This window comes from Heptranchias perlo, chromosome 5 (assembly GCF_035084215.1).
Source record: "Heptranchias perlo isolate sHepPer1 chromosome 5, sHepPer1.hap1, whole genome shotgun sequence".
NCBI lineage: Eukaryota > Metazoa > Chordata > Chondrichthyes > Hexanchiformes > Hexanchidae > Heptranchias > Heptranchias perlo.
In genome coordinates, this window is record NC_090329.1 from 133,334,331 (window position 1) to 133,359,023 (window position 24,693).

Here is a 24,693-nt window from a genome sequence, read left to right on the forward strand (position 1 = left end):
AAGCAAGGTGATAGAGAAGAGGTGGCTGGAATCAAAATGGGGCAGACGAGCACTGAAGGTCAATGGAGCCTCAACCTTGTAGGCCTCGGTGAGTATGGGTCAGGAACCCAGGTCTTGCCTCCCCACTGACATTTGCATGTAGCGGGCAGACAAGGGGCAGCCAGCAGCAGTGGCACAGGGGCAAGGGGAGATGGAAATCCAGGTCAGGGCAGTGAGGTGGCGCTAGGCCTCACTGCCAGATTTTGTCCTATTCTCCACCACATCCTACCCCACCTTGGTGGGATCGCAAAGGAGAATCCAGCCCAAGATCTCAGCCCTACTGTTCCTCATGGCTAATTTTTTTTCAAATCAGATTCCATTAAGTATAAATTAAACAATAGATAATAGATTCCTGTGACTGGGATTACTGAAACCCATAGAACTTGCTGGCCCAGAAATTCCTTGCAGGTTCCACTGGTCTCCCACAACTCCGGTGGCTGACTGCTGGAGGCCACAGGAAATGATGAACACCCAGTTGCTTCAGGTCTTTGCATTGACCTGTAAGGGGTAGAAGTCCTGGCAGAAGATGGCCAGGGCAGGGCCTCCCTAAACTGGGAGAATGCCTCTCTGACTCAGTCTCAACCCCACTCTTGGCCCTGGAAAAGAACCCGTTGTTGCAGTGATGGCCGATATGCCTAGTGAGTACAAGAGTACACGTGGCCCCCGCTGATGGGGTCCAGGCTGCACAAGCATCTTCCATCCTCTAAGAACTCAAAATTTAGGGAAAAAAAATCCTGGATCAGCTCCCAACTTGGGGGCAGATCTGAGGAGTGCCAGTGCCAGGATCAGGAGGGGGCCTGGGAAACCTGTCCATTTCCTGACACAACACTGTCACTTGTTTCCCAATCTGCTATCACTGTTCAGCATAAACACTAACCTGTAGCAATGTGATCGGGAACTTCGGATGTGGCTCGGTGGTGATCCACACTCGGAAAGACTCGTGCACATTCTCACTTGTCATCAAGGTCTCCAACAGCTCATCCATGAAATCCAATCCTAAATGGCAGTTTTGTAGTAAAACCCATCCACCCTGAGGTGTGAGAAACAACAGTCAGTTTGAGGAAATTCCAGCATGTCTCAAAGTCCTTAAGAAACTAGGACTGATATCATCCACGATGCCCCAATCCCCAAAACCTTGATTTGCTCAGTAACACTTTAATAAAACACCACCTCCGTTCATGAGGTTTGGAAAAAAGGAGCAAGTGGCATCATGGTCAAACCCCATAGAGAATCGTCCAGTTCTCAACTCATGGACATGGGGGGGAGACTGATTAATGAATAAGGTTTGGATTCAGCTTCATGGTGCAAAAATGAGAGAAGCCAGTTTTCTATCTGTGAAGTAGATAAAAGCTGGAAATTTCCTCGGAGTAGCTCCCGCTCCATCGCCGTGTCTTCACTGGAGGTGCTGCGGAAACCCTGTTCATACGGAAACGGGCTTTTTGCCATACTTCCGGGGAAATTAAGGCGGCAGAGCTGGAGCAGCTTCGAGGAAATTCCTGGTCCAAGTCCCAAAAAACAAAAGGAACTGCAGATGCAGGAAATCTGAAACAAAAACAGAAAATGCTGTAAATAGTCAGCAGATCAGGCAGCATCTGTAGATAGAACAGAGGAGTGATTTTAACCTGACCGACTGATGGAAACATGGCAGTAGTGGAGTTAAAATCACTGGACACCACTTACCGCCCCACCGCCATACTTATTGGGGCCTTCCACTGGGAACCACAGGCCCTTGTCTGAATCAGGCAGGTCCCTCATTAAGTTATGCAAATCGGGATCCAATGACGTACATAGACGTCGGCAGGAATGGGCCTGCCTGTTCCATGCCTGGAGCTAAAATCTATCTCAATTTAGAGGGATAACTGGGTGGAGTGTGCACCATGCATTCTCCGCCCAATTGCACTAGGCAGTGAAGAGGAAGAGGTCCGAAAACCGTAATGAGACAGTTATTTTTGTGGAGTCAGGAGGAACAGGAGTGCACCTCTGAACTCCATAAGAATAATGTGGGCTGCTGCGGCCCTGTGCTCCCCCCCCATTCTGCGATTGTACCAACCACCTCCCACCCCCACCGGACCAACCTACCCGCCCACCGAGGGACCTCCAGACTGCCTGATATTTCAGCAGCCCGGAGCCGCGAGCTGCGGTAGGGCACCAGCTTACCGACAGCAGGGTAACAAGGACTGGCCCTCGAAAGGGCACGGGCTTCCTGTCTGCAGGAATGGGCCTGCCTGTTCCATGCCTGGAGCTAAAATCTATCTCAATGTTTCAGGTGTGGACTCCATCAAAACCAATTAAGTCCCAGACTATAATAAAGGACAGTTACTGAGTGCAGTTCAAAGGCATGCTGAACTATAGTGGTGCAAGGCCAACATCTGTTGGTCAGACAGGGAGATAGGAACTAACTGCAGTTTACAAGCTGTAAGGTAAACGATTGCTTCTTGGGGTGCAGGAGACCAATAATAATCTCAGTCTTCAACTGGATGTCCATATTATGAGTTAAAAGAGGCAGAAGTTAAAGTGCATTGCAACATAAAGTAGAGAGAATTTTATTCTGCATTCAACCTGAGGGTAAATTTTGTGAGTCTAAATCCACAGCAATGCACCTGCTATTTTCTGATACATGCTGGCAGCAGGGGAGAGATTTCACCATGGGTAAGGACTTGGAAAATCTATCCTCTATGATCTTGCTAATTTGAATCTGATTCTGAATTCAAGACACAAGAACAAACATTCCACAGGAGGGATGACCCTGACCTCGGTGAATACAACGTTTGTGAAAAGCTTTGGAATATTGAAAAAGGAAAATGGCAGACATGGCATGAAATTTATTTATCATTTACTCGCATTCATATATTTTTACTGACCTGATGCATAGACATTGCCACCAGCTTTCTGGCGTGAACTTCTTGTCCCTGACCCATGGATATTGCCCTGCAATCTAAAGAAAACACATCAGTTACACAGAGCTTTTAATTATAGCAAACACAAATACCAACTGCAGTTAACCACTATAATAGTGAAATACTGACTAAAGGGTTTTCCTGGTGATGAGTGTTTGACAGTGGCTTAAACCTGAGGTTACCAAGCTCCAGTGTACAAAATTCATGAGATTTAAGGAGTGAGATTATTCTCCACTCTCCTTCCACAAGAACTGCTCAGGCCAGATGGAGCAATGTAAATGAGGTGGGAGTGGGCATTTCCAACCTCCCACCTCATTTCCCCGTTCACTCATTGGCCGGGCAGGGGCACCGGAAGAACATGGTGCCAAGACCTGACACCAAGACGATGCACAAGGGTGCTGGGGGTAGGTCAAAAACTTCAGAAAAGGACATTTATTCCAATTTCAGGAACTCCCCAGGGTGTAGAAGCTAGAATTGGGACCTGCTGGCTCCCAATCTCTATTGGAAGCCAGAAGATGCTGGTCTGAGAGGCCGACAGTTGCATCTCATTTTCCTGCCCCAACCAGGGATGGGCCACGGAAGTCCTGGTGATCCTGGGATTGAACAGGTATTGTGTTGGGGTTTATCCTGTTTAGTGTTGGGGTGGGGGTGGGGGGGGGGAGGGGCAGGAAAATCTGCCCTGCCCTTTATGTGTCTTGGCCTTTCATCAACAAAAAAAATGGAAAATTACTCGGGAGAGAACAAGAGAAAAGTACTAGAGGAAAGAGACAGATATAAAGACAGAACCAGAAAAGAGATAACAAAGGTAACTGAAAGAGGGAAAGGTGCATATATAAAGTGGCTTAATTATATTTTAAGGTACGTTGCCTGCTTCAACCATGGAGCTACCAGTAGCAAGGACAAGTAATTGATTTGTTCCTAGTTATATGCCAATTCTGCTCTTCAGCTGGCCATTAGGCATTGAACAAGAGTAGTTATCTGGCCCTTGATATTGGGAGTTTGTACTTCCCACATTTGAAGACTTAAGTGAAGACAAAATATTTATCTGATTTCTGGGTGGGAAAACAATAAAACGCAGTGAATTCAGTTAGTAGGATAGTAATCAGTTGTCACAGTGCCAATAACAAATGAAGAAACTGATGAGTTAGCCGAGGAGAACACAGGAACAGAGTCACACCCACACTGTCCTGATGCTAATTATGTCAAAAACATCTTAAAGGGACTTGCTGGTTGTGATTCTCTTTATTGGCAACCTGGGGTTCCTCCTGGTATATGTAAAAATGTTGAATGAACATGAATATGCAACATTCCAAAGGAACACAGGGAGCACTAACAGATAGCTGGGATTTTCATAAGCTACTCAGAATGTATCCATACCAATTTCAAGCTTTTTGGCCAGTCCTTCAATCTGATTGCTGGGATCAGATCCCATGGACAGGAAGCAGATCAGAGGGGTTTGTACGTCACTTTCTTCCCAGGTTGTCTCCAGGTTTAGAATTACCGGCTCTGCAAATTTCGCTCCCATTGCATCAGAAATGTAGTTTCGAGCTTGTGAGAGAGTTCTGTCAGGACACCATGACCTGAAAATTCAAAGTAGTAGTTAAATCAAAGACTTTTAGAATTTTTCATTCACTCCTGAGTGAAGAATTCAACACTGGCACACTAAAGTGGAGAACAGATGAGCAAAGTGCACAACAACCTTTGTACTGCCATGTAAAGTACTTTCCAAACTGGTGACAGATACAAATGCAAGGTAAGTATGCTAGAATCCGCTCCCCTAAATTGTGGCATGTTACCTCACTGGCTGTAACTTGTCAGATGAACATGAGCATTCTGTCCCCTTCAGTCAGCTGATGCCAATAATTAGACAAGAAAAAAAGGTTCCATGATGATGAGACACTGAACTAGCATAGTATAAACTTCATGCTTTCTTGAACTTTGCTGTGTAGATAACTTGAGGAACTTGATGGGATGAAAAACACATGTAGGCTGAGCAATACACAAAGTTTAAAAATGCTCAAAGATATTAGTTTAATACCTTTCACGTAGTGATTGACAGATGGAATATATATTGCTAGTAACAATACTTTCAGCACATATAGACCAATTAAATAAAAGAATTCAAACACAACCAGGTGAAATCAGTATTATAATAGGATTTACTCCAAAAAGGTTTCGGTCAGGGCACTGGATTTGATCAGTACTTTCACACTTTTGGGGCTTGAGTGGAATTCAGCCAAGAGAGATAGGGTGCATTAAAGGGCACCTGCTCCCCACATTATTGGGCATGGAGGCCTGAGGCCTTCGACATGCTCAATGAGCCCAATGTGCTCCAATGTGAGCAGCTAGTACAAACGAAGATAGGAGCCTGCACACAAACTATGTACTAAGCTTATCATAACCTGATTTTCATTCAGACAGCCACTTTATCATGTTTGAAATGAGTGTTAAATGGAAGGTGGCATTATTTCCCTGACACCTCTACAAGTATGGTTGGTGCCTGCCATACTGCTCCTGTCCCTCTCATCCATGCCGTAAAAACACCTGCAATCCAGCTGACTGTTCCTTGCGTGGCATGAAAATAATGCAAATGAGTTGTCTTGCATTATTCAGCTTAGCTGTCAGTCTTGGTTCCGTTGGTAGCACTCTCACCTGTGAGTCAGAAGGATGTGGGTTCAAGTCTGACTCCAGAGACTGAGGAAGTGCTGCACTGTCGGTGGTGCTCTTTCGGATGAGACATTAAACTAAGGCCCTGTCTGCCCTCTCAGGTGGATATAAAAGATCCCATGGCACTATTCGAAGAAGAGCAGGGGTGTTCTCTTGGTGTCCTGGCCAATATTTATCCCTTAAACAACATAACTAGAATCATTGAATCATGACAGCACAGAAGGAGGCCATTCGGCCCATCAAGCCCGTGCCGGCTCTTTGTAAGAGCAATCCAGTTAGTCTCATTCCCCCGCTCTTTTCCCGTAGCCTTGGGCTAAAACAGATTATCTGGTTGTTATCACATTGTTGATTGTGGATTTTGCTGTGCACAAATTGGCTGCGATGTGTCCTACATTACAACAGTGACTACATTTCAAAAGTACTTCATTCGTTGTAACGCACTTTGGTGCGTCCTGATTTTTGAAAGGCATTATATAAATCCAAGTCTTTTTTCATTCTCATTGGTATGCAGGCACACGTAGCACAACACAGTAGGAGAAGGAGGTGGAGACACATAGCATTCATTACCCTCGGTTTAGCAGGTTCCACACTCACATTAACTATTACCCTCAGTTTAGCAGGTTTCAGACTCATATTTGCTGCTACTTGCAAGTTCGAGGCTCACATTGACTACTGTTCACTGTAGTAAACATTGAGGAGGGTAGTAATAGACTTCAGGAGGACATAGACAGACGAGTGAAATGGGCAGATACATGGCAGATGAAATTTAATGCAGAGAAGTGTACAAACAGTTGTTCAAGAACAAGTGAAAGGGAAAAGCGTAGAGCAGCAGAAAGAAAGTGTACTTTAGGCACGACAGATAAAGTGAAAACTAGAAGGCGTAAAGCGATTAATCCAGCATCAAAGCTGAAGGTCAGGCGAGGGTGTGTGGCCCAACCAAGAGTTCTATATACAAATGCACGGAGTATAAGGAATAAATTAAATGAACTACAGGTTCAAATTCAAATTGGAGGGTATGACATGATAGCTATTACTGAGACATGGCTGCAGGATGGTCAGGATTGGGAACTAAATATACCGGGTTATAAGGTCTACAGGAGAGATAGGGAAAATGGAAGAGGGGGAGGAGTAGCCTTAATGATTAGAGATGAAATCACTTCAATGATAAAGGAGGATATAACGAGAGGTAAGCAGCCAACAGAGACCTTATGGGTTGAATTGAGAAATAGGAAAGGATCTAAGACTATAGTGGGAGTTGTGTATAGGACCCCTGGCAGCAGCCCTGAAGTGCTAGTTTGTATAAATGCAGAGATTAGACAAGCGTGTAAGAAAGGCATAGTGGTCTTAATGGGGGACTTTAACCTTCACATAGATTGGGAAAAGCAGACTAGCAACTGTCAGAAAGGTAGTGAATTTCTTGAGTGTGTCCGGGATAGTTTTCGACAGCAGTATGTCCAAGAGGCAACAAGGGGGCAAGCCATACTAGATTTAGTAATGAGTAATGAACCCAGATTTAGTTAACAGCTTAACTGTGCGTGAACATCTATCCAATAGCAATCATAACATGATCGAGTTCAATGTAGTGTTTGAAAGGGAAAAAAGTGAATCAGCTGCTAAGATTCTAGACTTGGGTAAGGCCGACTTCAATGGGATGAGACAGAGAATGTCCACAGTAAACTGGGCAAATCTGTTAATGGGTAAAACGACTGATGATCAGTGGGAAATGTTCAAAGAAACATTTAACGAGATACAGAACCGGTTTATACCCCTGAGGGGCCAGAACTCTACTTGCCATAAAAAAAAAACATGGACAACTAAAGAGGTAAGGGGCAGTATAAGACATAAGGAAAGGGCATACAAAAAGGCAAAAAATGGCACAGATCCTGGCGAATGGGAAAGATACAAAGATCAACAAAGGGTCACAAAACAGATAGTAAGAGCTACAAAAAGAGAGTATGAAAAGAAACTTGCAAGGGATATCAAAACCAATACGAAGAACTTTTATAGTTATATTAGGAAAAAGAGGGTGGTCAGGAGCAATGTTGGCCCCTTAAAAACTGAAAGTGGGGATATTGTCATTGATAATGGGGAAATGGCGGACATGTTGAACAATTACTTTGCATCAGTATTTACAGTCGAAAAAGAGGATAGCGTGCCGGAAATCCCAAGAAAACTAATATTGAATCAGGGACAGGGACTCAATAAAATTAACATCAGTAAAGCAACAGTAATGAAGAAAATAATAGCAGTAAAGAGTGACAAATCCCCAGGACCAGATGGTTTCCATCCCAGGGTTTTAAAGGAAGTAGGTGAGCACATTGCAGATGCCCTAACTATAATCTTACAAAGTTCTCTAGATTCAGGAACTGTCCCTCCAGATTGGAAAATTGCACATGTCACCCCACTTTTTAAGAAAGGAGAGAGAGGGAAACCGGGGAATTATAGACCAGTTAGCCTAACATCTGTTGTGGGGAAAATGCTGGAGTCTATAATTAAGGATAGGGTGACTGAACACCTCGAGAATTTTCAGTTAATCAGAGAGAGCCAGCATGGATTTGTGAAAGGTAGGTCATGCCTGACAAACCGGATTGAATTTTTTGAAGAGGTGACTAAAGTAGTGGACAGGGGAATGTCAATGGATGTTATTTATCTGGACTTCTAGAAGGCATTTGATAAGGTCCCACATAAGAGACTGTTAGCTCAGATAGAAGCCCATGGAATCGAGGGAAAAGTACGGACTTGGTTCGGAAATTGGCTGAGCGAAAGGTGACAGGGAGTAGGGATAATGGGTAAGTACTCACATTGGCAGGATGTGACTAGTGGAGTCCCACAGGGATCTGTCTTGGGGCCTCAATTATTCACAATATTAACGACTTAGATGAAGGCATAGAAAGTCTCATATCTAAGTTTGCCGATGACACAAAGATTGGTGGCATTGTAAGCAGTGTAGATGAAAACATAAAATTACAAAGGGATATTGATAGATTAGGTGAATGGGCAAAACTGTGGCAAATGGAATTCAATGTAGACAAATGTGAGGTCATCCACTTTGGATCAAAAAAGGATAGAACAGGGTACTTTCTAAATGGTAAAAAGTTAAAAACAGTGGGTGTCCAAAGGGACTTAGGGGTTCAGGTACATAGATCATTGAAGTGTCATGAACAGGTGCAGAAAATAATCAATAAGGCTAATAAAATGCTGGCCTTTATATCTAAAGGACGAGAGTACAAGGGGGCAGAAGTTATGCTGCAGCAATACAAAACCCTGGTTAGACCGCACCTGGAGTACTGTGAACAGTTCTGGGCACCACACCTTCGGAAGGACATACTGGCCTTGGAGGGAGTGCAGCGTAGGTTTACTAGAATGATACCCGGACTTCAAGGGTTAAGTTACGAGGCGAGATTACACAAATTGTGGTTGTATTCTCTAGAGTTTCGAAGGTTAAGGGGTGATCTGATCGAAGTTTATAAGATATTAAGGGGAACAGATAGGGTGGATAGAGAGAAACTATTTCCGCTGGTTTTTAGGAGTAGGGGGCACAGTCTAAAAATTAGAGCCAGACCTTTCAGGAGTGAGATTAGAAAACATTTCTACACACAAAGGGTGGTAGAAATTTAGAACTCTCTTCCGCAAACGGCAACTGATACTAGCTCAATTGCTAAATTTAAATCTGAGATCGATAGCTTTTTGGCAACCAAAGGTATTAAGGGATATGGGCCAAAGGCAGGTATATGGAGCTGGATCACAGATCAGCCATGATCTTATCAAATGGCGGAGCAGGCATGAGGGGCTGAATGGCCTCCTCCTGTTCCTATGTTCCTATGTTCCTTGTGATGCATTTTGGAAGGAAAAATGAGGAGAGGCAGTATAAACTAAATGGCACAATTTTGAAGGGGATGCAGGAACAGAGAGACCTAGGGGTTCACATACACAAATCTTTGAAGGTGGCAGGACAAGTTGATAAGGTTGTTAAAAAAGAATGTGGGATCCTGGGCTTTATAAATAAGCGTAGCGTGCAAAGCCCTCCAATAAGGTTTCCGGCCCTACCACAGCATTGAAACGACCCCTATCAAAAGCACAAATGACATCCTATGTCACTGTGACCATGGTGAACTATCCCTCCTCATCCTTCTCAGCCTGTCTGCAGCCTTTGACACATTTGACCACACCATTCTCCTCCAATGCCTCTCCTCCATTGTCCAGCTGGGTGGGACTCCTTCAAGGAAATATAGGTTTAGAAGGAAATTAGGGGAACCAGGCTTGAAAGGATTAAATAGTCAAGGCTTTAGCTGGAACTGCTGACACAAAATAGACTGCTTTTAAATTAACTTACTGAAATTGCAGGATAACTAACAGCCATGAGCATCCTGTTATTGCAAACTACGGGAGGAACGGTACCCCCACTCTTTCAGACATACTAAAATGCTGAAACTAACTCAAACTCCTGTACCCTCAAGGCCTATAGGATGACTCATCAACTGCAGGGACAGCGAAACATTGTGCTAAGAATAGAGAGGTAAGTTGGGGTGGGGGGGCACAAGGCACTGCCTCATCTGGACAAGTACGTGTTGTCCATATGACTGGGGAAAATACCTGATTGGATGTATTTTGCTGCAGTTCCTTTTTTGGGGTATAACTGGGGGGGATCTGAGACTTTGTTAGTGTAGAGGACAGAAAAGAAAGCACCAGGTGGGTGAACGAGAACAAGAGTACGAGAGTGAAGGAACGAGGAACAGGGTTATGGCTTCTACTCAAAGGACACCGGGGTAATATAATTCTCAATTGTGCTTTGTAAACTACTGCTTAAATACTAATATATTGATTCTTACTTGTGCTAAATAAAGTCATATGGCTATTAACCAATACAGCATCAGACTTGAACAATTGAACAGAGAGTCAAATTGACTACACTGCACTCACATGGTTCCAGCACCTGCAATGGCCTCTTCCCACTTTCACACGGTTCCTCCAGAGACCCTCATGGATCTATACTTGGCCCTTCCTATTTCTCATTTACATGCTGCCCCTCGGCGATGTCATCCAAAAACATGTCAGATTGCTCATGTACGCTGACGACACCCAGCTCTACCTCACCACCACCTCTCTTGACCTCTCCACTGCCTCTGATTTACCACACTCCTTGTCCGACATCCAGTATTGGATGAGCAGAAATTTCTTCCAATTAAATATTGGGAAGACCGAAGCCATTGTCTTTGGTCCCCACCACAAACTCTGTTCCCTTGCCACTGACTGCATCGCTCTCCCTGACCACTGTCTGAGGCTGAACCAGACCATTTAACTTAAGCTCATCCAAATCTCTACTGCCCACATCCTAACTCGCACCAAGTCCCGTTCACCCATCACTCCATGCTCGTTGACCTAGTTTGGCTCCCGGTCCGGCAACGCCTCGATTTTAAAATTCTCATCTTTGTTTGCAAATGCCTCCATGGCCTCACCCCTCCCTATCTCTGTAACCTCCTCCAGTCCTACAACCCTCTGAGATCTCTGCGCTCCTCCAATTCTGGCCTCTTGCGCATTCCCAAGTTTCATCGCTCCACCATTGGAGGCCATGCCTTCAGGTGTCTAGGCCCTAAGCTCTGGAATTCCCTCCCTAAATCTCTCTACCTCTTCTCCTTTAAGACGCTCCTTAAAACCTACCTCTTTGACCAAGCTTTTGGTCACCTGCCCTAATATCACCTTATGTGGCTCAGTGTCAAATTTTGTTTGATTTCTGGGATGAGAGGGTTGTCCTATGAGGAGAAATTGAGTAGAATGGGCCTATATTCTCTGGAGTTTAGAAGAATGAGAGGTGATTTCATTGATTCATACAAGATTTTGAGGGGGCTTGAAAGCGTAGATGCTGAGAGGCTGTTTCCCCTGGCTGGAGAGTCTAGAACTAGAGGGCATAGTTTCAAGATAAGGGGTCGGCCATTTAGGGCTGAGACGAGGAGGAATTTCTTCACTCAGCGGGTTGTGAATCTTTGGAATTCTCTACCCCAGAGGGCTGTGGAAGCTCAGTTGTTGAGTATATTCAAGAGTGAGATTGATAGATTTTTGGACACTAAGGGAATCAAGGGATATGGGGATCAGGCAGGGAAGTGGAGTTGAGGTAGAAGATCAGCCATGATGTTATCAAATGGCGAAGCAGGCTCAAGGAGCCCTTTAGCCTGCTCCTATTACTTATGTTCTTATAATGCTCCTGTGAAGCGCCTTGGGACGTTTTGCTACATTAAAGACACTTTATAAATGCAAGTTGTTGTTGTTTTTGTTGTAAATTTTGATAAATCACTGAAACAATAGTAAAATATTGCAGATGCTGAAAATCTGAAAATGCTACAAACATGCAGCAGGGCAGGGAGCATCTCTGGTAACTCTATTTCTCTTTCCACAGATTTTGATTGATCTATTGAGTGTTTCCAGCATTTTCTGTCTTTATAAATCACTGGTTAGACCTTAGCTGGAGTATTGTGTCCAATTCTGGGCACCACACTAGGAAGGATATCAAGGCCTTGGAGATTTACTAGAACAATACCAGAGACTAGGGGGCATAGTCTCAGGATAAGGGGTCGCCCGTTTAAGACGGAAATAAGGAGGAATTTCTTCTCCCAGAGAGTTGTGGATCTTTGGAATTCTTTATTCCAAAAAGCTGCGGAGGCTGAGTCATTGAATACATTCAAGGCTGAGTTAGACAAATTTTTGATCAGCAAGGGAGTCAAAGGACATGGGGAAAGGGCGGGAAAGTGGAGTTGAGGTAAAAATCAGATCAGCCATGATCTCATCAAATGGAGGAGCAGGCTCGAGGGGCCGAATAGCCTACTCCTGCTCCTATCTCTTATGGTCTTATGGACTTCAATTATGTGGCGAGATTAAAGAATCATAGAATCTTTCAGTACAGAAGGAGATCATTCGGCCTGTCCTGCCTATGCCGACTCTTTGAAAGAGCTATCCAATTTTCTAGAAAGCAGCAGAATAATTAATGCCCATCTCAAATAATTCTGATTTGTTTCCACTGATGCTCTTTATTTGCCACAAGTAAAAACTTAAATGGCCAGTGCAGCCATATACTTACAGTAAAGCGACAGATGGGAACCAGAGCATTATTTGTACTGTAGTTAAAGTACTGTTCTGGGTGTAACTCACCTGATGAGCAACAGCTTGCAGAATGAATCCAAAGCTTCACTGTATCCATTAGGAATGATCTCTTCTTCTGGAGCATCCGTATCAAACCAGACTTTCCAAATCTTCTCATTTTTATTTATCTGTAACCACACCCCGAACTATAAAATCAGCTTAAAAAAATTCAAGATATAATGACTTTTAAAGCACTTTGATTTTTGGAATTATTGAGCTGAATTTCGAGCTCTTCTGCCTGGTGGAAATAGTAGCCATGATGTGGAGATGCCGGTGATGGACTGGGGTTCACAAATGTAAAGAATCTTACAACACCAGGTTATAGTCTCCGAAAGCTTGTGATTTTCAAATAAAATTGTTGGACTATAACCTGGTGTTGTAAGATTCTTTACATTGGTGGAAATAGGGCAGTAACACCTCGAAAATGGTGGGTACGAACCTATCGCCCCACTGCCGCTGTGGCAATATTCCCCGGGGCCTATCGCTGCACCCCCGGAGTCAGGCGGTAGGCTCATTTAAAGTGAAAATCGGGATCCTTTGACATCACTAGGACCCCGATTTTCAGTTTTGGACTGAAATGACTGGAGCGAGCGCCATGCACACTCTGGCCACTATCAGCCTGTGGTCTGACCAACTACGACCCCAAAGGAAAGTTCCTTCTTCTTTTTGTGAGGCTGCGAATGCTCCGCCTGGGCCGCTGCCACTCAAACTCTCTCTCCCCCCTCCTCCCACCCCGGAATCTAACTTCCTCCAGCAGTCTGGCCGGGCTGCCTGATATTGTGATGGCCCAGAGCTGGCAGCCTGGTCGATTCTCAGCCTAATGCAAATGAGGCCCCAGTCCTCAAAATGGAACGGGCCTCCCGGTGGGACAATTGTTTGGCCAGCCAGCCCCCCAAGATATCGCTCTGCGGGAAAATGCACCCTATTATTTCCAACTTTCTCTCCTCGAGCTATCACCTCTACAGTTGTACAAAAGCAAAATACTGTGGATGCTGGAAATGTCAAATGGAATCATAAAATGCTAGAAACACTCAGCAGGTTAGGCAGCATCTGTGGAGAGAGAAACAGTTAACATTTCGAATGTTAACTCTCTCCGCAGATGTTGTCTGACCTGCTGAGTATTTCCAGCATTTTATGTTTTTATCTCCACAGTTGTGTTATCTTAATATGAATAGCTGATGTCTGCCAAAATTTAAGGAATCTTTGTGCTGTAGAACCGATCCAAATCCTTTAGCTCAGTTTGAATCTGTAGATCCCTGTAATCACTTGCAAGACTCAGCTATGGGACCACTAAAGATGAGTCCTTGCATCCTTCTCTACCCTCTCTGAAGCTGCTGCTCTCCACCCCTCCCACCGGATGGCCTTCTCAGGGCCACTGTTCTCCTTCCATACAAATACAATTAGCATAAAAAGACTTTGGAATGATTGATAAATGCAGCCCGCAATAATATTGCTCATAACAATAACTTTGACAGTGACATTTTTATATCGTAAACCAAACTTCTAATTTGAGGATTTGCTGTGGAAAATGAACTCGCCTGTTTGAACTCTAATGTTTTCTGCTTGTTGTTGAGCCAAATGGTGCTGTAAGAGCCTGAGCAGAAAATAGCTACATTACCTGGCTCATTATCTCTGAAAACTGAGAGAGTTTGCTCAGCTCCACCAAGTTCAACCAGGTCATATCAAGGATCCAACGGAAAGGCTTCTGTGGACTGGCTTTAAGATCAAGGGCTGCTCCACCTGCACAATTACGCAAAGAATTCATCTTTAGTAAGACAATTTTAAGACAGTGTTACTGTTTCATCTTATAGCCATCCCATTTCCGCGTGTAAACAGGGAGGTAATGGGGCAAAACAGCGGGGCCAGCAGCTAAAATGGGGCGGCACTATTTCCCATTCTAATCTGGTTGATACCCCATTTTAACACCGCTGGTTTTGGCGGAAGCCTCACCAATCAGTGCAAATTGCGATCCCATGATTCACAAGCGACCCTGATGAAGTTTTAACTATACCGAGCAGGCGTATGCCGTGGCCACCCTGTCAGGTAAACTTCCACTGATCTGCGTGAGAGGCGATCTATGATGCGATTGAAGTCCTTACCCATTCAATCACCGAGCCTGTCCAAGGTGGAGGAGATAGTGGAGCCCACAACCTGCATGGTCCCACTATGAGCATCCCTGAGAGATGCTGCTACTGGTAGCAGTAGCATCCAGTAGTAGCTGCAAGGTGGGCCCAGCTAAGGTGTCCATTGAGGTGGCCAAATGTTTCATGGTTGACTGCAGAGTGCTGGTGCTATGCTCCACAAACCAACACAAGTTGATGCTGGACTCCTCTAGAATTACGGATAATGTTGCAGTAGTTCCCTGGCAGGCTGTCCAATACATTCAGCAATTGCTGGTGCGCAGAAAATATTTTTTGTTTTAAAAGCTGGACCACTAAAGTTTTGTTTTAATTCATTCTTGGGATGTGGGCATTGCTGGTAAGGCCCATCCCTAGTTGCCCTGAGAAGGTGGTGGTGGGCATTCTTGAACCACTGCAGTCAGTGTTGTGCAGATGCTCCTACAATGCTGTTAGGTAGGGAATTCCAGGATTTTGACCCAATGACAATGAAGGAACGGCGATATATTTCCAAGTCAGGAGGGTGTGTTACTTGGAGGAGAACTTGGAGGTGGTGGTGTTCCCATGCACCTGCTGCCCTTGTCCTTCTGGGTCATGGAGTCTGCAGGTTTGGGAGGTGCTGCCGAAGTAGTTTTGGTGACCTACTGCAGTGCATTTGTAGATAGTATGCAATACAGCCACAGTACGTCGATGGTGGAGGGAGTGGATGTTTAAACCAGTAGAAGGGGTGCCGATCAAGCAGATTGCTTTGTCCTGGATGGTGTTGAGCTTCTTGAGTATTGTTGGAGCTGCAGCTATACAGGCAAGTGGAGAGTATTCCATCACACTCCTGACTTGTGCCTTGTAGGTGGTGGAAAGGCTTTAGGGAGTCAGGAGGTGAGTCACTCACCACAGAATACCCAGCCTCTGACCTGCTCTTGTAGCCACAGTATTTATATGGCTGGTCCAGTTAAGTTTCTGGTCAATGGTGACCCCCACGATGTTCATGGTGGGGAACTCGGTGATAGTAATGCCATTGAATGTCAAAAGGAGGTGGTTATGCTCTTTTGTTGGAGATGGTCATTGCCTGTTGTTAGTGTGGCTTGAATGTTACTTGCCAATTATTAGCCCAAGCCTGGATGTTGTCCAGATCTTGCTGCATGCGAGCACGGACTGCTTCATTATCTGAGGGATTGCGAATGGAGCTGGACTCTGTGCAATCATCAGCGAATATCCCCATTTCTGACCTTATGATGGAGGGAAGGTCATTGATGAAGCAGCTGAAGATGGTTGGGCCTAGGCAATGCCCTGAGGAACTCCTGCAGCAATGTCCTGGGGAGATGATTGGCCTCCAACAACCACTATCATCTTCCTTTGTGCCAGGTATGACTCCAGCCACTGGAGGGTATTCCCCTGATCTTCATTGACTTCAATTTTACTGAGGGTCCTTAATGCCACACTCAGTCAAATGATACATTGATGTCAACGGCAGTCACCCTCACCTTTATTACAAGTGGATTTGAGTACAGGAGTAAAGATATCTTACTGCAATTATATAGGGCCTTGGTGAGACACCTGGAGTATTGTGTACAATTTTGATCTCCTTACCTAAGAAAGGATATACTTGCCATAGAGGGAGTGCAGCGAAGGTTCACCAGACTGATTCCTGGGATGGTGGGATGGTCGTATGAGGAGAGATTGAATAGACTAGGCCTGTATTCTCTAGAGTTCAGAAGAATGAAAGGTGATCTCATTGAAACATACAAAATTCTTACAGGGCTCGACAGGGTAGATGCAAGGAGGATGTTTCCCCTGGCTGGGGAGTCTAGAACCAGGGGTCACAGTCTCAGAATAAGGGGTAGGCCATTTAGGACTGAGATGAGGAGAAATTTCTTCACTCAGAGGGTGGTGAATCTTTGGAATTCTCTACCCCAGAGGGCTGTGGAGGCTCAGTCATTGAGTACATTCAAAACAGAGATCAATAGATTTCTAGATATTAAAAACATCAAGGGATATGGGGATGGTGCAGGAAAATGGCGTTGAGGTAGAAGATCAGCCATGATCATATTGAATGGCAGAACAGGCTCGAGTGGCCGGATGGCCTACTCCTGCTTCCACTTCTTATGTTCTAATGGGAGGCCTTCAAACAGGAGATAGTTTGGGTACAGACTAGACACATTCCCATGAGGGGGAAAGAAAGAGCATTCAAAGCTAGAGCTCCCTGGATGACTAAAGATATGGAGATTAAAATGAAACACAAAGAGGAGGTTTACGATAAATGTTAGGTTCATAATTCAGTAGAGAACCAAGCAGAAAGTACAAAGGAGAACTGAAAACACAAATAAGAGGGGCAAAGAGAGAGCAGAAGAATAGATTAGTGGGTAACATAAAAGGGAACCCAAAAATCTTTTAGGAACATATAGGTAGTAAAAGGGTAGTCAAAGGGCACAGCTAAGGTACTAAACAAGTACTTTGCATCTGTCTTCACTGAAGAGGATGCTGCCAATGTCACAGTAAAGGAGGAGATAGTAGAGAAAAACAGATAAAGAGGAGGTACTCACTTGTCAGCGATCAAAGTAGAAAAGTTACCTCGTTCGGATAAGATGCATCCTCGGTTGTTGAGAGAAATAAGGGTGGAAATTGCAGAGGCTCTTGCCACAATCTTCCAATCCTCCTTAGATATGGCAGCGGTGCCAGAGGACTGGAGGACTGCAAATGTTACACCCTTGTTAAAAAAGGGGAGAGGGATAAACGCAGCAACCGCAGGCCCGTCAGCCTAATGTCGGTGGTGGGGAAATTTTTAAAGACAGTAATCCGGGACAAAATGAATTGACACTTGGAAAAATATGGGTTAATAAATGAAAGCCAGCATGGATTAGTTAAAGGCAAATCGTGTTTGACGAATTTGATTGAGTTCTTTGATGAATTTAAGGAGAGGGTAGTGAGGTAGTGTGGTTGATGTTGTGTATACGCACTTTCAAAAGACGTTTGATAAAGTACCACATAATAGACTTGTTAGCAAAATTGAAGTCCATGGGATTAAAGGGGCATTGCTGCATGGATATATAATTGGCTAAGGTACAGAGAGTAGTGGTGAATGCTTGTTTTTCAGATTGGAGGGAAGTATGCAGTGGTGTTCCCCAAGGGTTGGTGTTAGGACCACTGATCTTTTTGTATCAAAAAGATCTGGACTTGGGTTTCCAGAGCATAATTTCAAAGTCTGCAGATGACACAAACTCGGAAATGTAGTAAACAGTAAGGAGGTTAGTAACAGACTTCAGGAGGACATAGACAAACTGGCGAAATGGGCAGACACATGGCAGATGAAATTCAACACAGAAGTGTAAAGTGATTCATTTTGGTGGAAGGAATGTGGAGAGGCAATATAAACTAAAAATGGTACAATTTTAAAGGGGGTGCAGGAACAGAGAGCCCTGCTGGTGTACATACACAATTATTTGAAGGTGGCAGGACAAGTGGAAAAGGCTGTTAAAAAGGCATACGGCATTATAAATAGAGGCAAAGAGTACAAAAACAAGGACGTTATTCTAAAGCTTTATAAAACACTGGTTAGGCCCAAGTTGGAGTATTGTGTTCAATTCTGGGCACCACACTTTCGGAAGGATGTCAAGGCCTTAGAGAGGGTGCAGAAGAGATTTACTAGAATAGCACCAGGGGTGAGGGAATTCAGATATGTGGAGAGACTAGGGAAATTGGGGTTGGTTTCCTTAGAGCAGAGAAGGTTAAGGGGAGATTAAGGTGTTCAAAATCATGAAGGGGTAAATAAGGAGAAACTTTTTCCAGTGGCAAAAGGGTCAGTAACCAGAGGACACAGATTTAAGTTAATTGGCAAAAGAACCAGAGGCGAAACAATTTTTTTTTAACGCAGCGCACTATAATGATCTGGAATGCACTGCCTGAAAAGGGTGGTGGAAGCAGATTCAATAATAACTTTCAAAAGGGAATTGGATAAATATTTGAAGGGGAAAATTTTTCAGGGCTATGGGGAAAGAGCAGGGGAGTGGGACTAATTGGATAGTTCTTTCAAACAGCCGGCACAGGCACGGTGAGCCGAATGGCCTCCTTCTGGGCTGTCTATGATATTCCACCCATCAGGACCTGGACAACTGAGCAGAGCTGAATGTTGAAACCTAGTTGGCCTCTCAAACTCTCACTGACAGCCACTAAGCCAATATCTTTCAATCGTTCCACCACTGGCGGCCGTGCCTTCAGCTGTTAAGGCCCTAAACTCTGGATATCCTTCCCTAAACCTCTCCGCCTCTCTACCCCTCTCTCCTCCTATAAGACGCTCCTTAAAATCTACCTCTTTGACCAAGCTTTTGGTCACCTGTCCTAATATCGCCCTACGTGGCTCGGTGTCAAAAATTTTGTCTGATAACATGCCTGTGAAGCGCCTTGGGACATAAATGCAAGTTGTTGTTGTAGTTGTATTTAGATATAATCTTGACTATAATAAATAATTAATAACAGTAGAAATGCTTATAATGCTTTAGCAGCATTGTCTTGGAAATCACCAGAAAATTCAAGAGGAATTCTTCAGCAGTGAGCATGGCGATAAGATAAGTGAGCAAATCACCTCCCACATTCGATGAGGCATCTGAGTTTCACACACCTTGAAGATGGCTCCACCCCCTCCGCCCCAATCTGGACACAGAGGCATCCATGACTACAGTCAGCTAGCAGAGTGGTGGCTGCAGAAGAACAATGTGCTCCTGAGACTGTCACTGGAGAACTAGCTTCGAAGTACTGTCAATCCACACTAACAGACAATGAAGACTGGTGAGGAAAACATTGATGAAGCAGGTTCAGCTGGAACGTTTACATGAACAGCCTTGTGTTGGGCATCTACTGAGAACCTAGGTTTTGTTCTGCAATCTGCAATTCTTTTTTGAAGGAGATATCTTTTGCTGAATGCCTGTAAAACATTCTGAAGGTCAGAAATGCAGTGATTGTTGTTATGGAGGCAAACATGGCAGCCATTTTTACTTTGCAAGATCCCTCAAAAGAGCAGATAATCCGTTTTTGGTAGTATTTTTGAGGGACAAATGTAAACCAGGAAAACTCCTTGTTCTTCTTTAAATGGTGCCATCGGATCGTTAATTTCTTTCTGAACACGTCAACAGGGCCTTAGTTCAACATCTCATCTGAAGAACAGCACCCTGACAGTACAACGGATTCAACAATGTAGTATTTCCCAACCACTACACTGCAATGTCAGCCTACATTATGTGCTCAAGTTTTGGTGTAGAGATTGAACCCTCGAACGTATAGACAATGCAGTACTCATAGGGGACTTTAATCTTCATATAGACTGGACAAATCAAATTGGCAAAAGTAGTTTGGAGTATGGGGTGCAGTGGCGTTGTGGTTAAGTTACTGGACTAGTAATCCAGAGATCTGGCCTAATAATCCAGTAGAACAAAAGTTCAAATCCCAACATGGCAGTTTAAAAAAAAATCAGGAAACAAAAAAATCTGGGATCAGTAAAAGTAACCATGAAGCTGGTAGATTGTCAGAAAAACCCAACTGGTTCATTAGGCAAGGAAACCTGCCGTCTGGGCCTGGAAAGGGAAGAAGCAATAGTGGAAGGCAAAGAAAACAAGGGCAAAAAACAAATAGGGCAATAGTGCAAAATAAAACTAAGATGACCAGCAATCTTAAAAAGACAAGTCTAAAGTCATTGGGCCCGATTTTAGCACCCACTACCGGGTGCGTTCTCGGCGGGGGGGCCCCGAAAATCCCGAAATCCAGGTGCGGGACCGGATCGCGCCTCGATCCCGCCCACTTCCGGGTTCCCCGCTGACGTGCAGGGGTGCGTGCGCAGCCCCCGCTGGTGGGAATTCCGCAGGCAATTAAAGCCAGCGGGATGCCACTTGAGTGTATTTACTTTGCTTGTTCAGGTCATTAACTGACCTGATTAAGGGACTGTGTGTGATTTTGGATAAACATGGGACTGTTTCACACACTGGGGGAAACACTCCCAGTTGAAATGGACGTGTTGCAGCCGTCAGCCTGTGGCAGCTGCAAAGGTCCATTTGACAGGTTGGGGGGGGGGGGGGGGAGACCCTCACTCATCGCAGGAGGCCACTCTGTCACTTGGCACAAAGTTTGGCCTCCACCACCCTCCTCCTGATGGTCGAGGTCACCAACCTGCACACTTACCCCGGGGTCCGGAGACATGTACCTACCTTGCGGACCCCCTCAGATGTACATCTTGCGGATGTGGGCTGCCGTAGCTGCAGTCATGACCTCCTCGGAGGGCAAACAGCATCACCAGCCTCACCAGCCTCACCATCCACGCCGTCCACCTCTGACACGTGGAGCTCCACAACACAGTGCTGTGACACATCCACCTGTACAGCAGGAAGGAGGGCGACCGCAGAGAGAGATGCGTCGCAGAGGGCACTACCCTCGCCACACGTTCCACAGACCGAGGCTCAGCCTCCTGGACCTCTCTGAGCAGCAGTGCACATGGAGGCTCAGAGTCAGTCGACATGTAGCCGTGGACATCTGCAGCCTCTTTCATGCCGAGCTGCTCCCGGCTGGCCCGTGCACCATCTTCCTACCTGTCGCTGTCAAAGTCACCACTGCCCTCCCGAACTTCTGCTCCACAGCCTTCCAGGCTGCAACCGGGGGCATCCCCGATGTCTCTCAGTCGTCTGCGCAGGAGAGCCCTGCAAATACACCTACACCCACTCTGCAGTGACACACTGGGTGGCATCAGTGGTGGGTCCTCATAGGGATACCCAGGAGCGGGCATTATTGCACAAACCGGACAGGATTCGCGAAGACATGGCAGTAGTGGTGCCAATATAATGTGTGATGTGAGTTGTTCTTTAATTCAATAGAAGTAAGAACCATGACGAACCCTCAAACACCCTTGTGAATCCCCTTCATGCTCACGACACGTTTGCCTTACGCTGCCTACTGCACATATGTGATGCATGCCCTGTGGCTGCAGCACAGGTAGTGGCAGGTTGAGTGAGGCTGGCACGAGAGGGTGAGTATGGGATAGAGCCATGAGATTGTATGAGGATTGGGTTGCGTGGTAGTGGCGGGGTGAGTACTCGCGAGGTGAGTAGGTGCAGGTAAGATGAGGATGAGGTTTGAGTGGGTATGAGGGGTCATGTGACAGAGTAGTGTTGGCAGTGCCGAAGGAGATGTGGGGTGGGGGCAGTGTTGTGGCAGACGGAGTGTAGGGGAAAGACTACGTGTTCTCACTGTGGCTGACCTACTGAGGTCATTGGAGCGCCTCCTGCACTGTATGCAGGTGGGCGATATGTTGGTGGTGCAGGTGACCCCCTCTGCCACCTCGAGCCAGGCCTTCTTGGTGGCAGAGGCAGGCCGCTTGCTCCCGCCCGCCGGGGGGAAGATCTCTGTCCTCCCCCTCCTCCTGACCCCATCTAATGATACCTGGGGTGAGGCATCATTAAACTGGGAGCAGCCTTCCTCCTGGGCTGCTCCATGCTGTAATTTTTGCTGCTTGTGGCAGCATCTGTCAGTGGAGGACTGCCCCTTTAAATAGAGCGCCTCCAGCTGACAGATCTTACTGCGCATGCGCAGCCCGCCCGACGTGCAGATCAGCGTCGGGGAACCCGGAGGAGCAGGTAAGTGGTTCCAATTAGTGTGTTGCCTGCTATGATCGCGCGGGCAACCCACTAATTTCACCGGGCGCGTTGAAAATGCGCCCGCTGGCCTACCCGCCGAGAACCCGCACCCCTGGTAAAATCGGGCCCAATGTGTCTAAATGCGTGGAGCATTTGCAATAAGGTAGATGAATTAACAGCGCAGGTAGATATTAACGGTTATGATATAGTTGCGATTGGGGATACATGGCTGTAGGGTGACCAAGGATGGGAACTGAACATCCAGGGGTAATAAATATTTCGGAAGGACAGGCAAAAAGGGAAAGGCGGTGGGGTAGCGTTGTTAGTAAAGGAGGAAATCAATGCAATAGTGAGGAAGGATATTGACTTGGAAAATCACGATGTGGAATCTGTATGGGTGGAGCTAAGAAACACCAAGGGGCAGAAAACGTTGGTGGGGGTTGTCTATAGGCCCCCAAACAATAGTGGAGATGTAGTTGAGGGCATTAAATGGGAAATTAGAGACGCATGCAAGAAGGGTACAGCTATAATCATGGGTGACTTTAATCTACATATAGATTGGTCACACCAAATTAGCAATAATACTGTGGGAGGAATTCCTGGAGTGTGCATGTGATGGTTCTCCAGAACAATACGTTGAGGAACCAACTAGAGAACAGGTGATCCTAGACTGGGTATTGTGCAATGAGAAAGGATGAATTAACAATCTTGTTGTGCGGGGTCCCTTAGGGAAGAGCGACCATAACATGACAGAATTCCTCATTAAGATGGAGAGTGAAGTAGTTGAATCCAAAACTAGGGTCCTGAATCTAAATAAAGGAAATTACGAAAGTATGAGGTGCGAGTTGGCTATGATAGATTGGGGAACTTTACTAAAAGGGATGACGGTGGATAGGCAATGGGTAATATTTAAAAAACGTGTGCAGGAATTACAACAATTATTCATTCCTTTCTGGCACAAAAATAAAACAGGAAAGGTGGCTCAACCGTGGCTTACAAAAGAAATTAGGGATAGTATTAGATCCAAAGAGGAGACATATAAAATTGCCAGAAAAAGCGGCAAGCCTGAGGATTGGGAACAATTCAGAATTCAGCAAAGGAGGGCAAAGAGATCGATTAGGAGGGAAAAAATAGAGTATGAGAGTAATCTAGCAGGGAACATAAAAACTGACTGTAAAAGCTTCTATAAATACGTCAAGAGAAAAAGATTAGTGAAGACAAATGTAGGTCCCTTACAGTCAGAAATGGGGGAAATTATAATGGGGAACAAAGAAATGGCAGAATAATTAAACACATACTTTGGTTCTGTCTTCACAAAGGAGGACACAAATGACCTGCCAGAAATGTTAGGGAACCAAGGGTCTAGTGAGAGGGAGGAACTGAAGGAAACCAGTATTAGTAAAAAATAGTGCTCGGGAAATTAATGGGGCTAAAGGCTGACAAATCCCCAGGGCCTGATAATCTACATCCCAGAGTACTAAAGGAAGTGGCCCTGGAAATAGTGGATGCGTTGGTGATCATCTTCCAAAATTCGATAGACTCTGGAACAGTTCGTACAGATTGGAGGGTGGCAAATGTAACCCCACTATTTAAAAAAGGAGGGAGAGAAAAAACAGGAAATTACAGACCAGTTAGTCTAACATCAGTAGTGGGGAAAATGCTAGAGTCTATTATAAAAGATTTGATAACAGAACACTTGGACTGCATTAACGGGATTGGACAAAGTCAGCATGGGTTTATGAAAGGGAAATCATGCTTAACAAATCTACTGGAGTTTTTTGAGGACGTAACTAGTAGAATAGATGGGGGAGAACCAGTGGATGTGGTGTACTTGGATTTTCAGAAGGCTTTTGATAAGGTCCCACACAAGAGGTTAGTGTGCAAAATTAAAGCACATGAGATTGGGGGGAATATACAGGCATGGATTGAGAATTGATTGACAGACAGGAAACAGAGAGTAGGAATAAACGGGTCTTTTTCCAGGTGGCAGGCAGTGACTAGTGGGGTACCGCAGAGATCAGTGCTTGGACCCCAGCCATTCACAATATATATCAATGATTTGGATGAGGGAACTAAATGTAACATTTCCAAGTTTGCAGACGACACAAAGCTGGGGTGGAATGTGAGCTGTGAGGAGGATGCAAAGAGGCTCCAATGTGATTTAGACAAGTTGGGTGAGAGGGCAAGAACATGGCAGATGCAGTATAATGTGGATAAATGTGAGGCTATCAACTT

At 45.2% G+C, this 24,693-nt stretch overlaps 1 protein-coding gene across 1 annotated transcript in view; it reads right to left on the minus strand.

Moving 5' to 3' along the window:
* Positions 1-24,693, minus strand: part of LOC137322210 (dynein axonemal heavy chain 8-like) — a 1,468,904-nt gene that overhangs the window by 90,938 nt on the left and 1,353,273 nt on the right. The window contains exons 81-85 of the mRNA XM_067985326.1: positions 14,353-14,474; positions 12,744-12,862; positions 4,314-4,516; positions 2,901-2,974; positions 917-1,069 (exon numbers count right to left, since the gene is read on the minus strand). Coding sequence (XP_067841427.1) covers positions 917-1,069; positions 2,901-2,974; positions 4,314-4,516; positions 12,744-12,862; positions 14,353-14,474 — 671 coding nt within the window. The remainder of the gene's footprint in view (positions 1-916; positions 1,070-2,900; positions 2,975-4,313; positions 4,517-12,743; positions 12,863-14,352; positions 14,475-24,693) is intronic.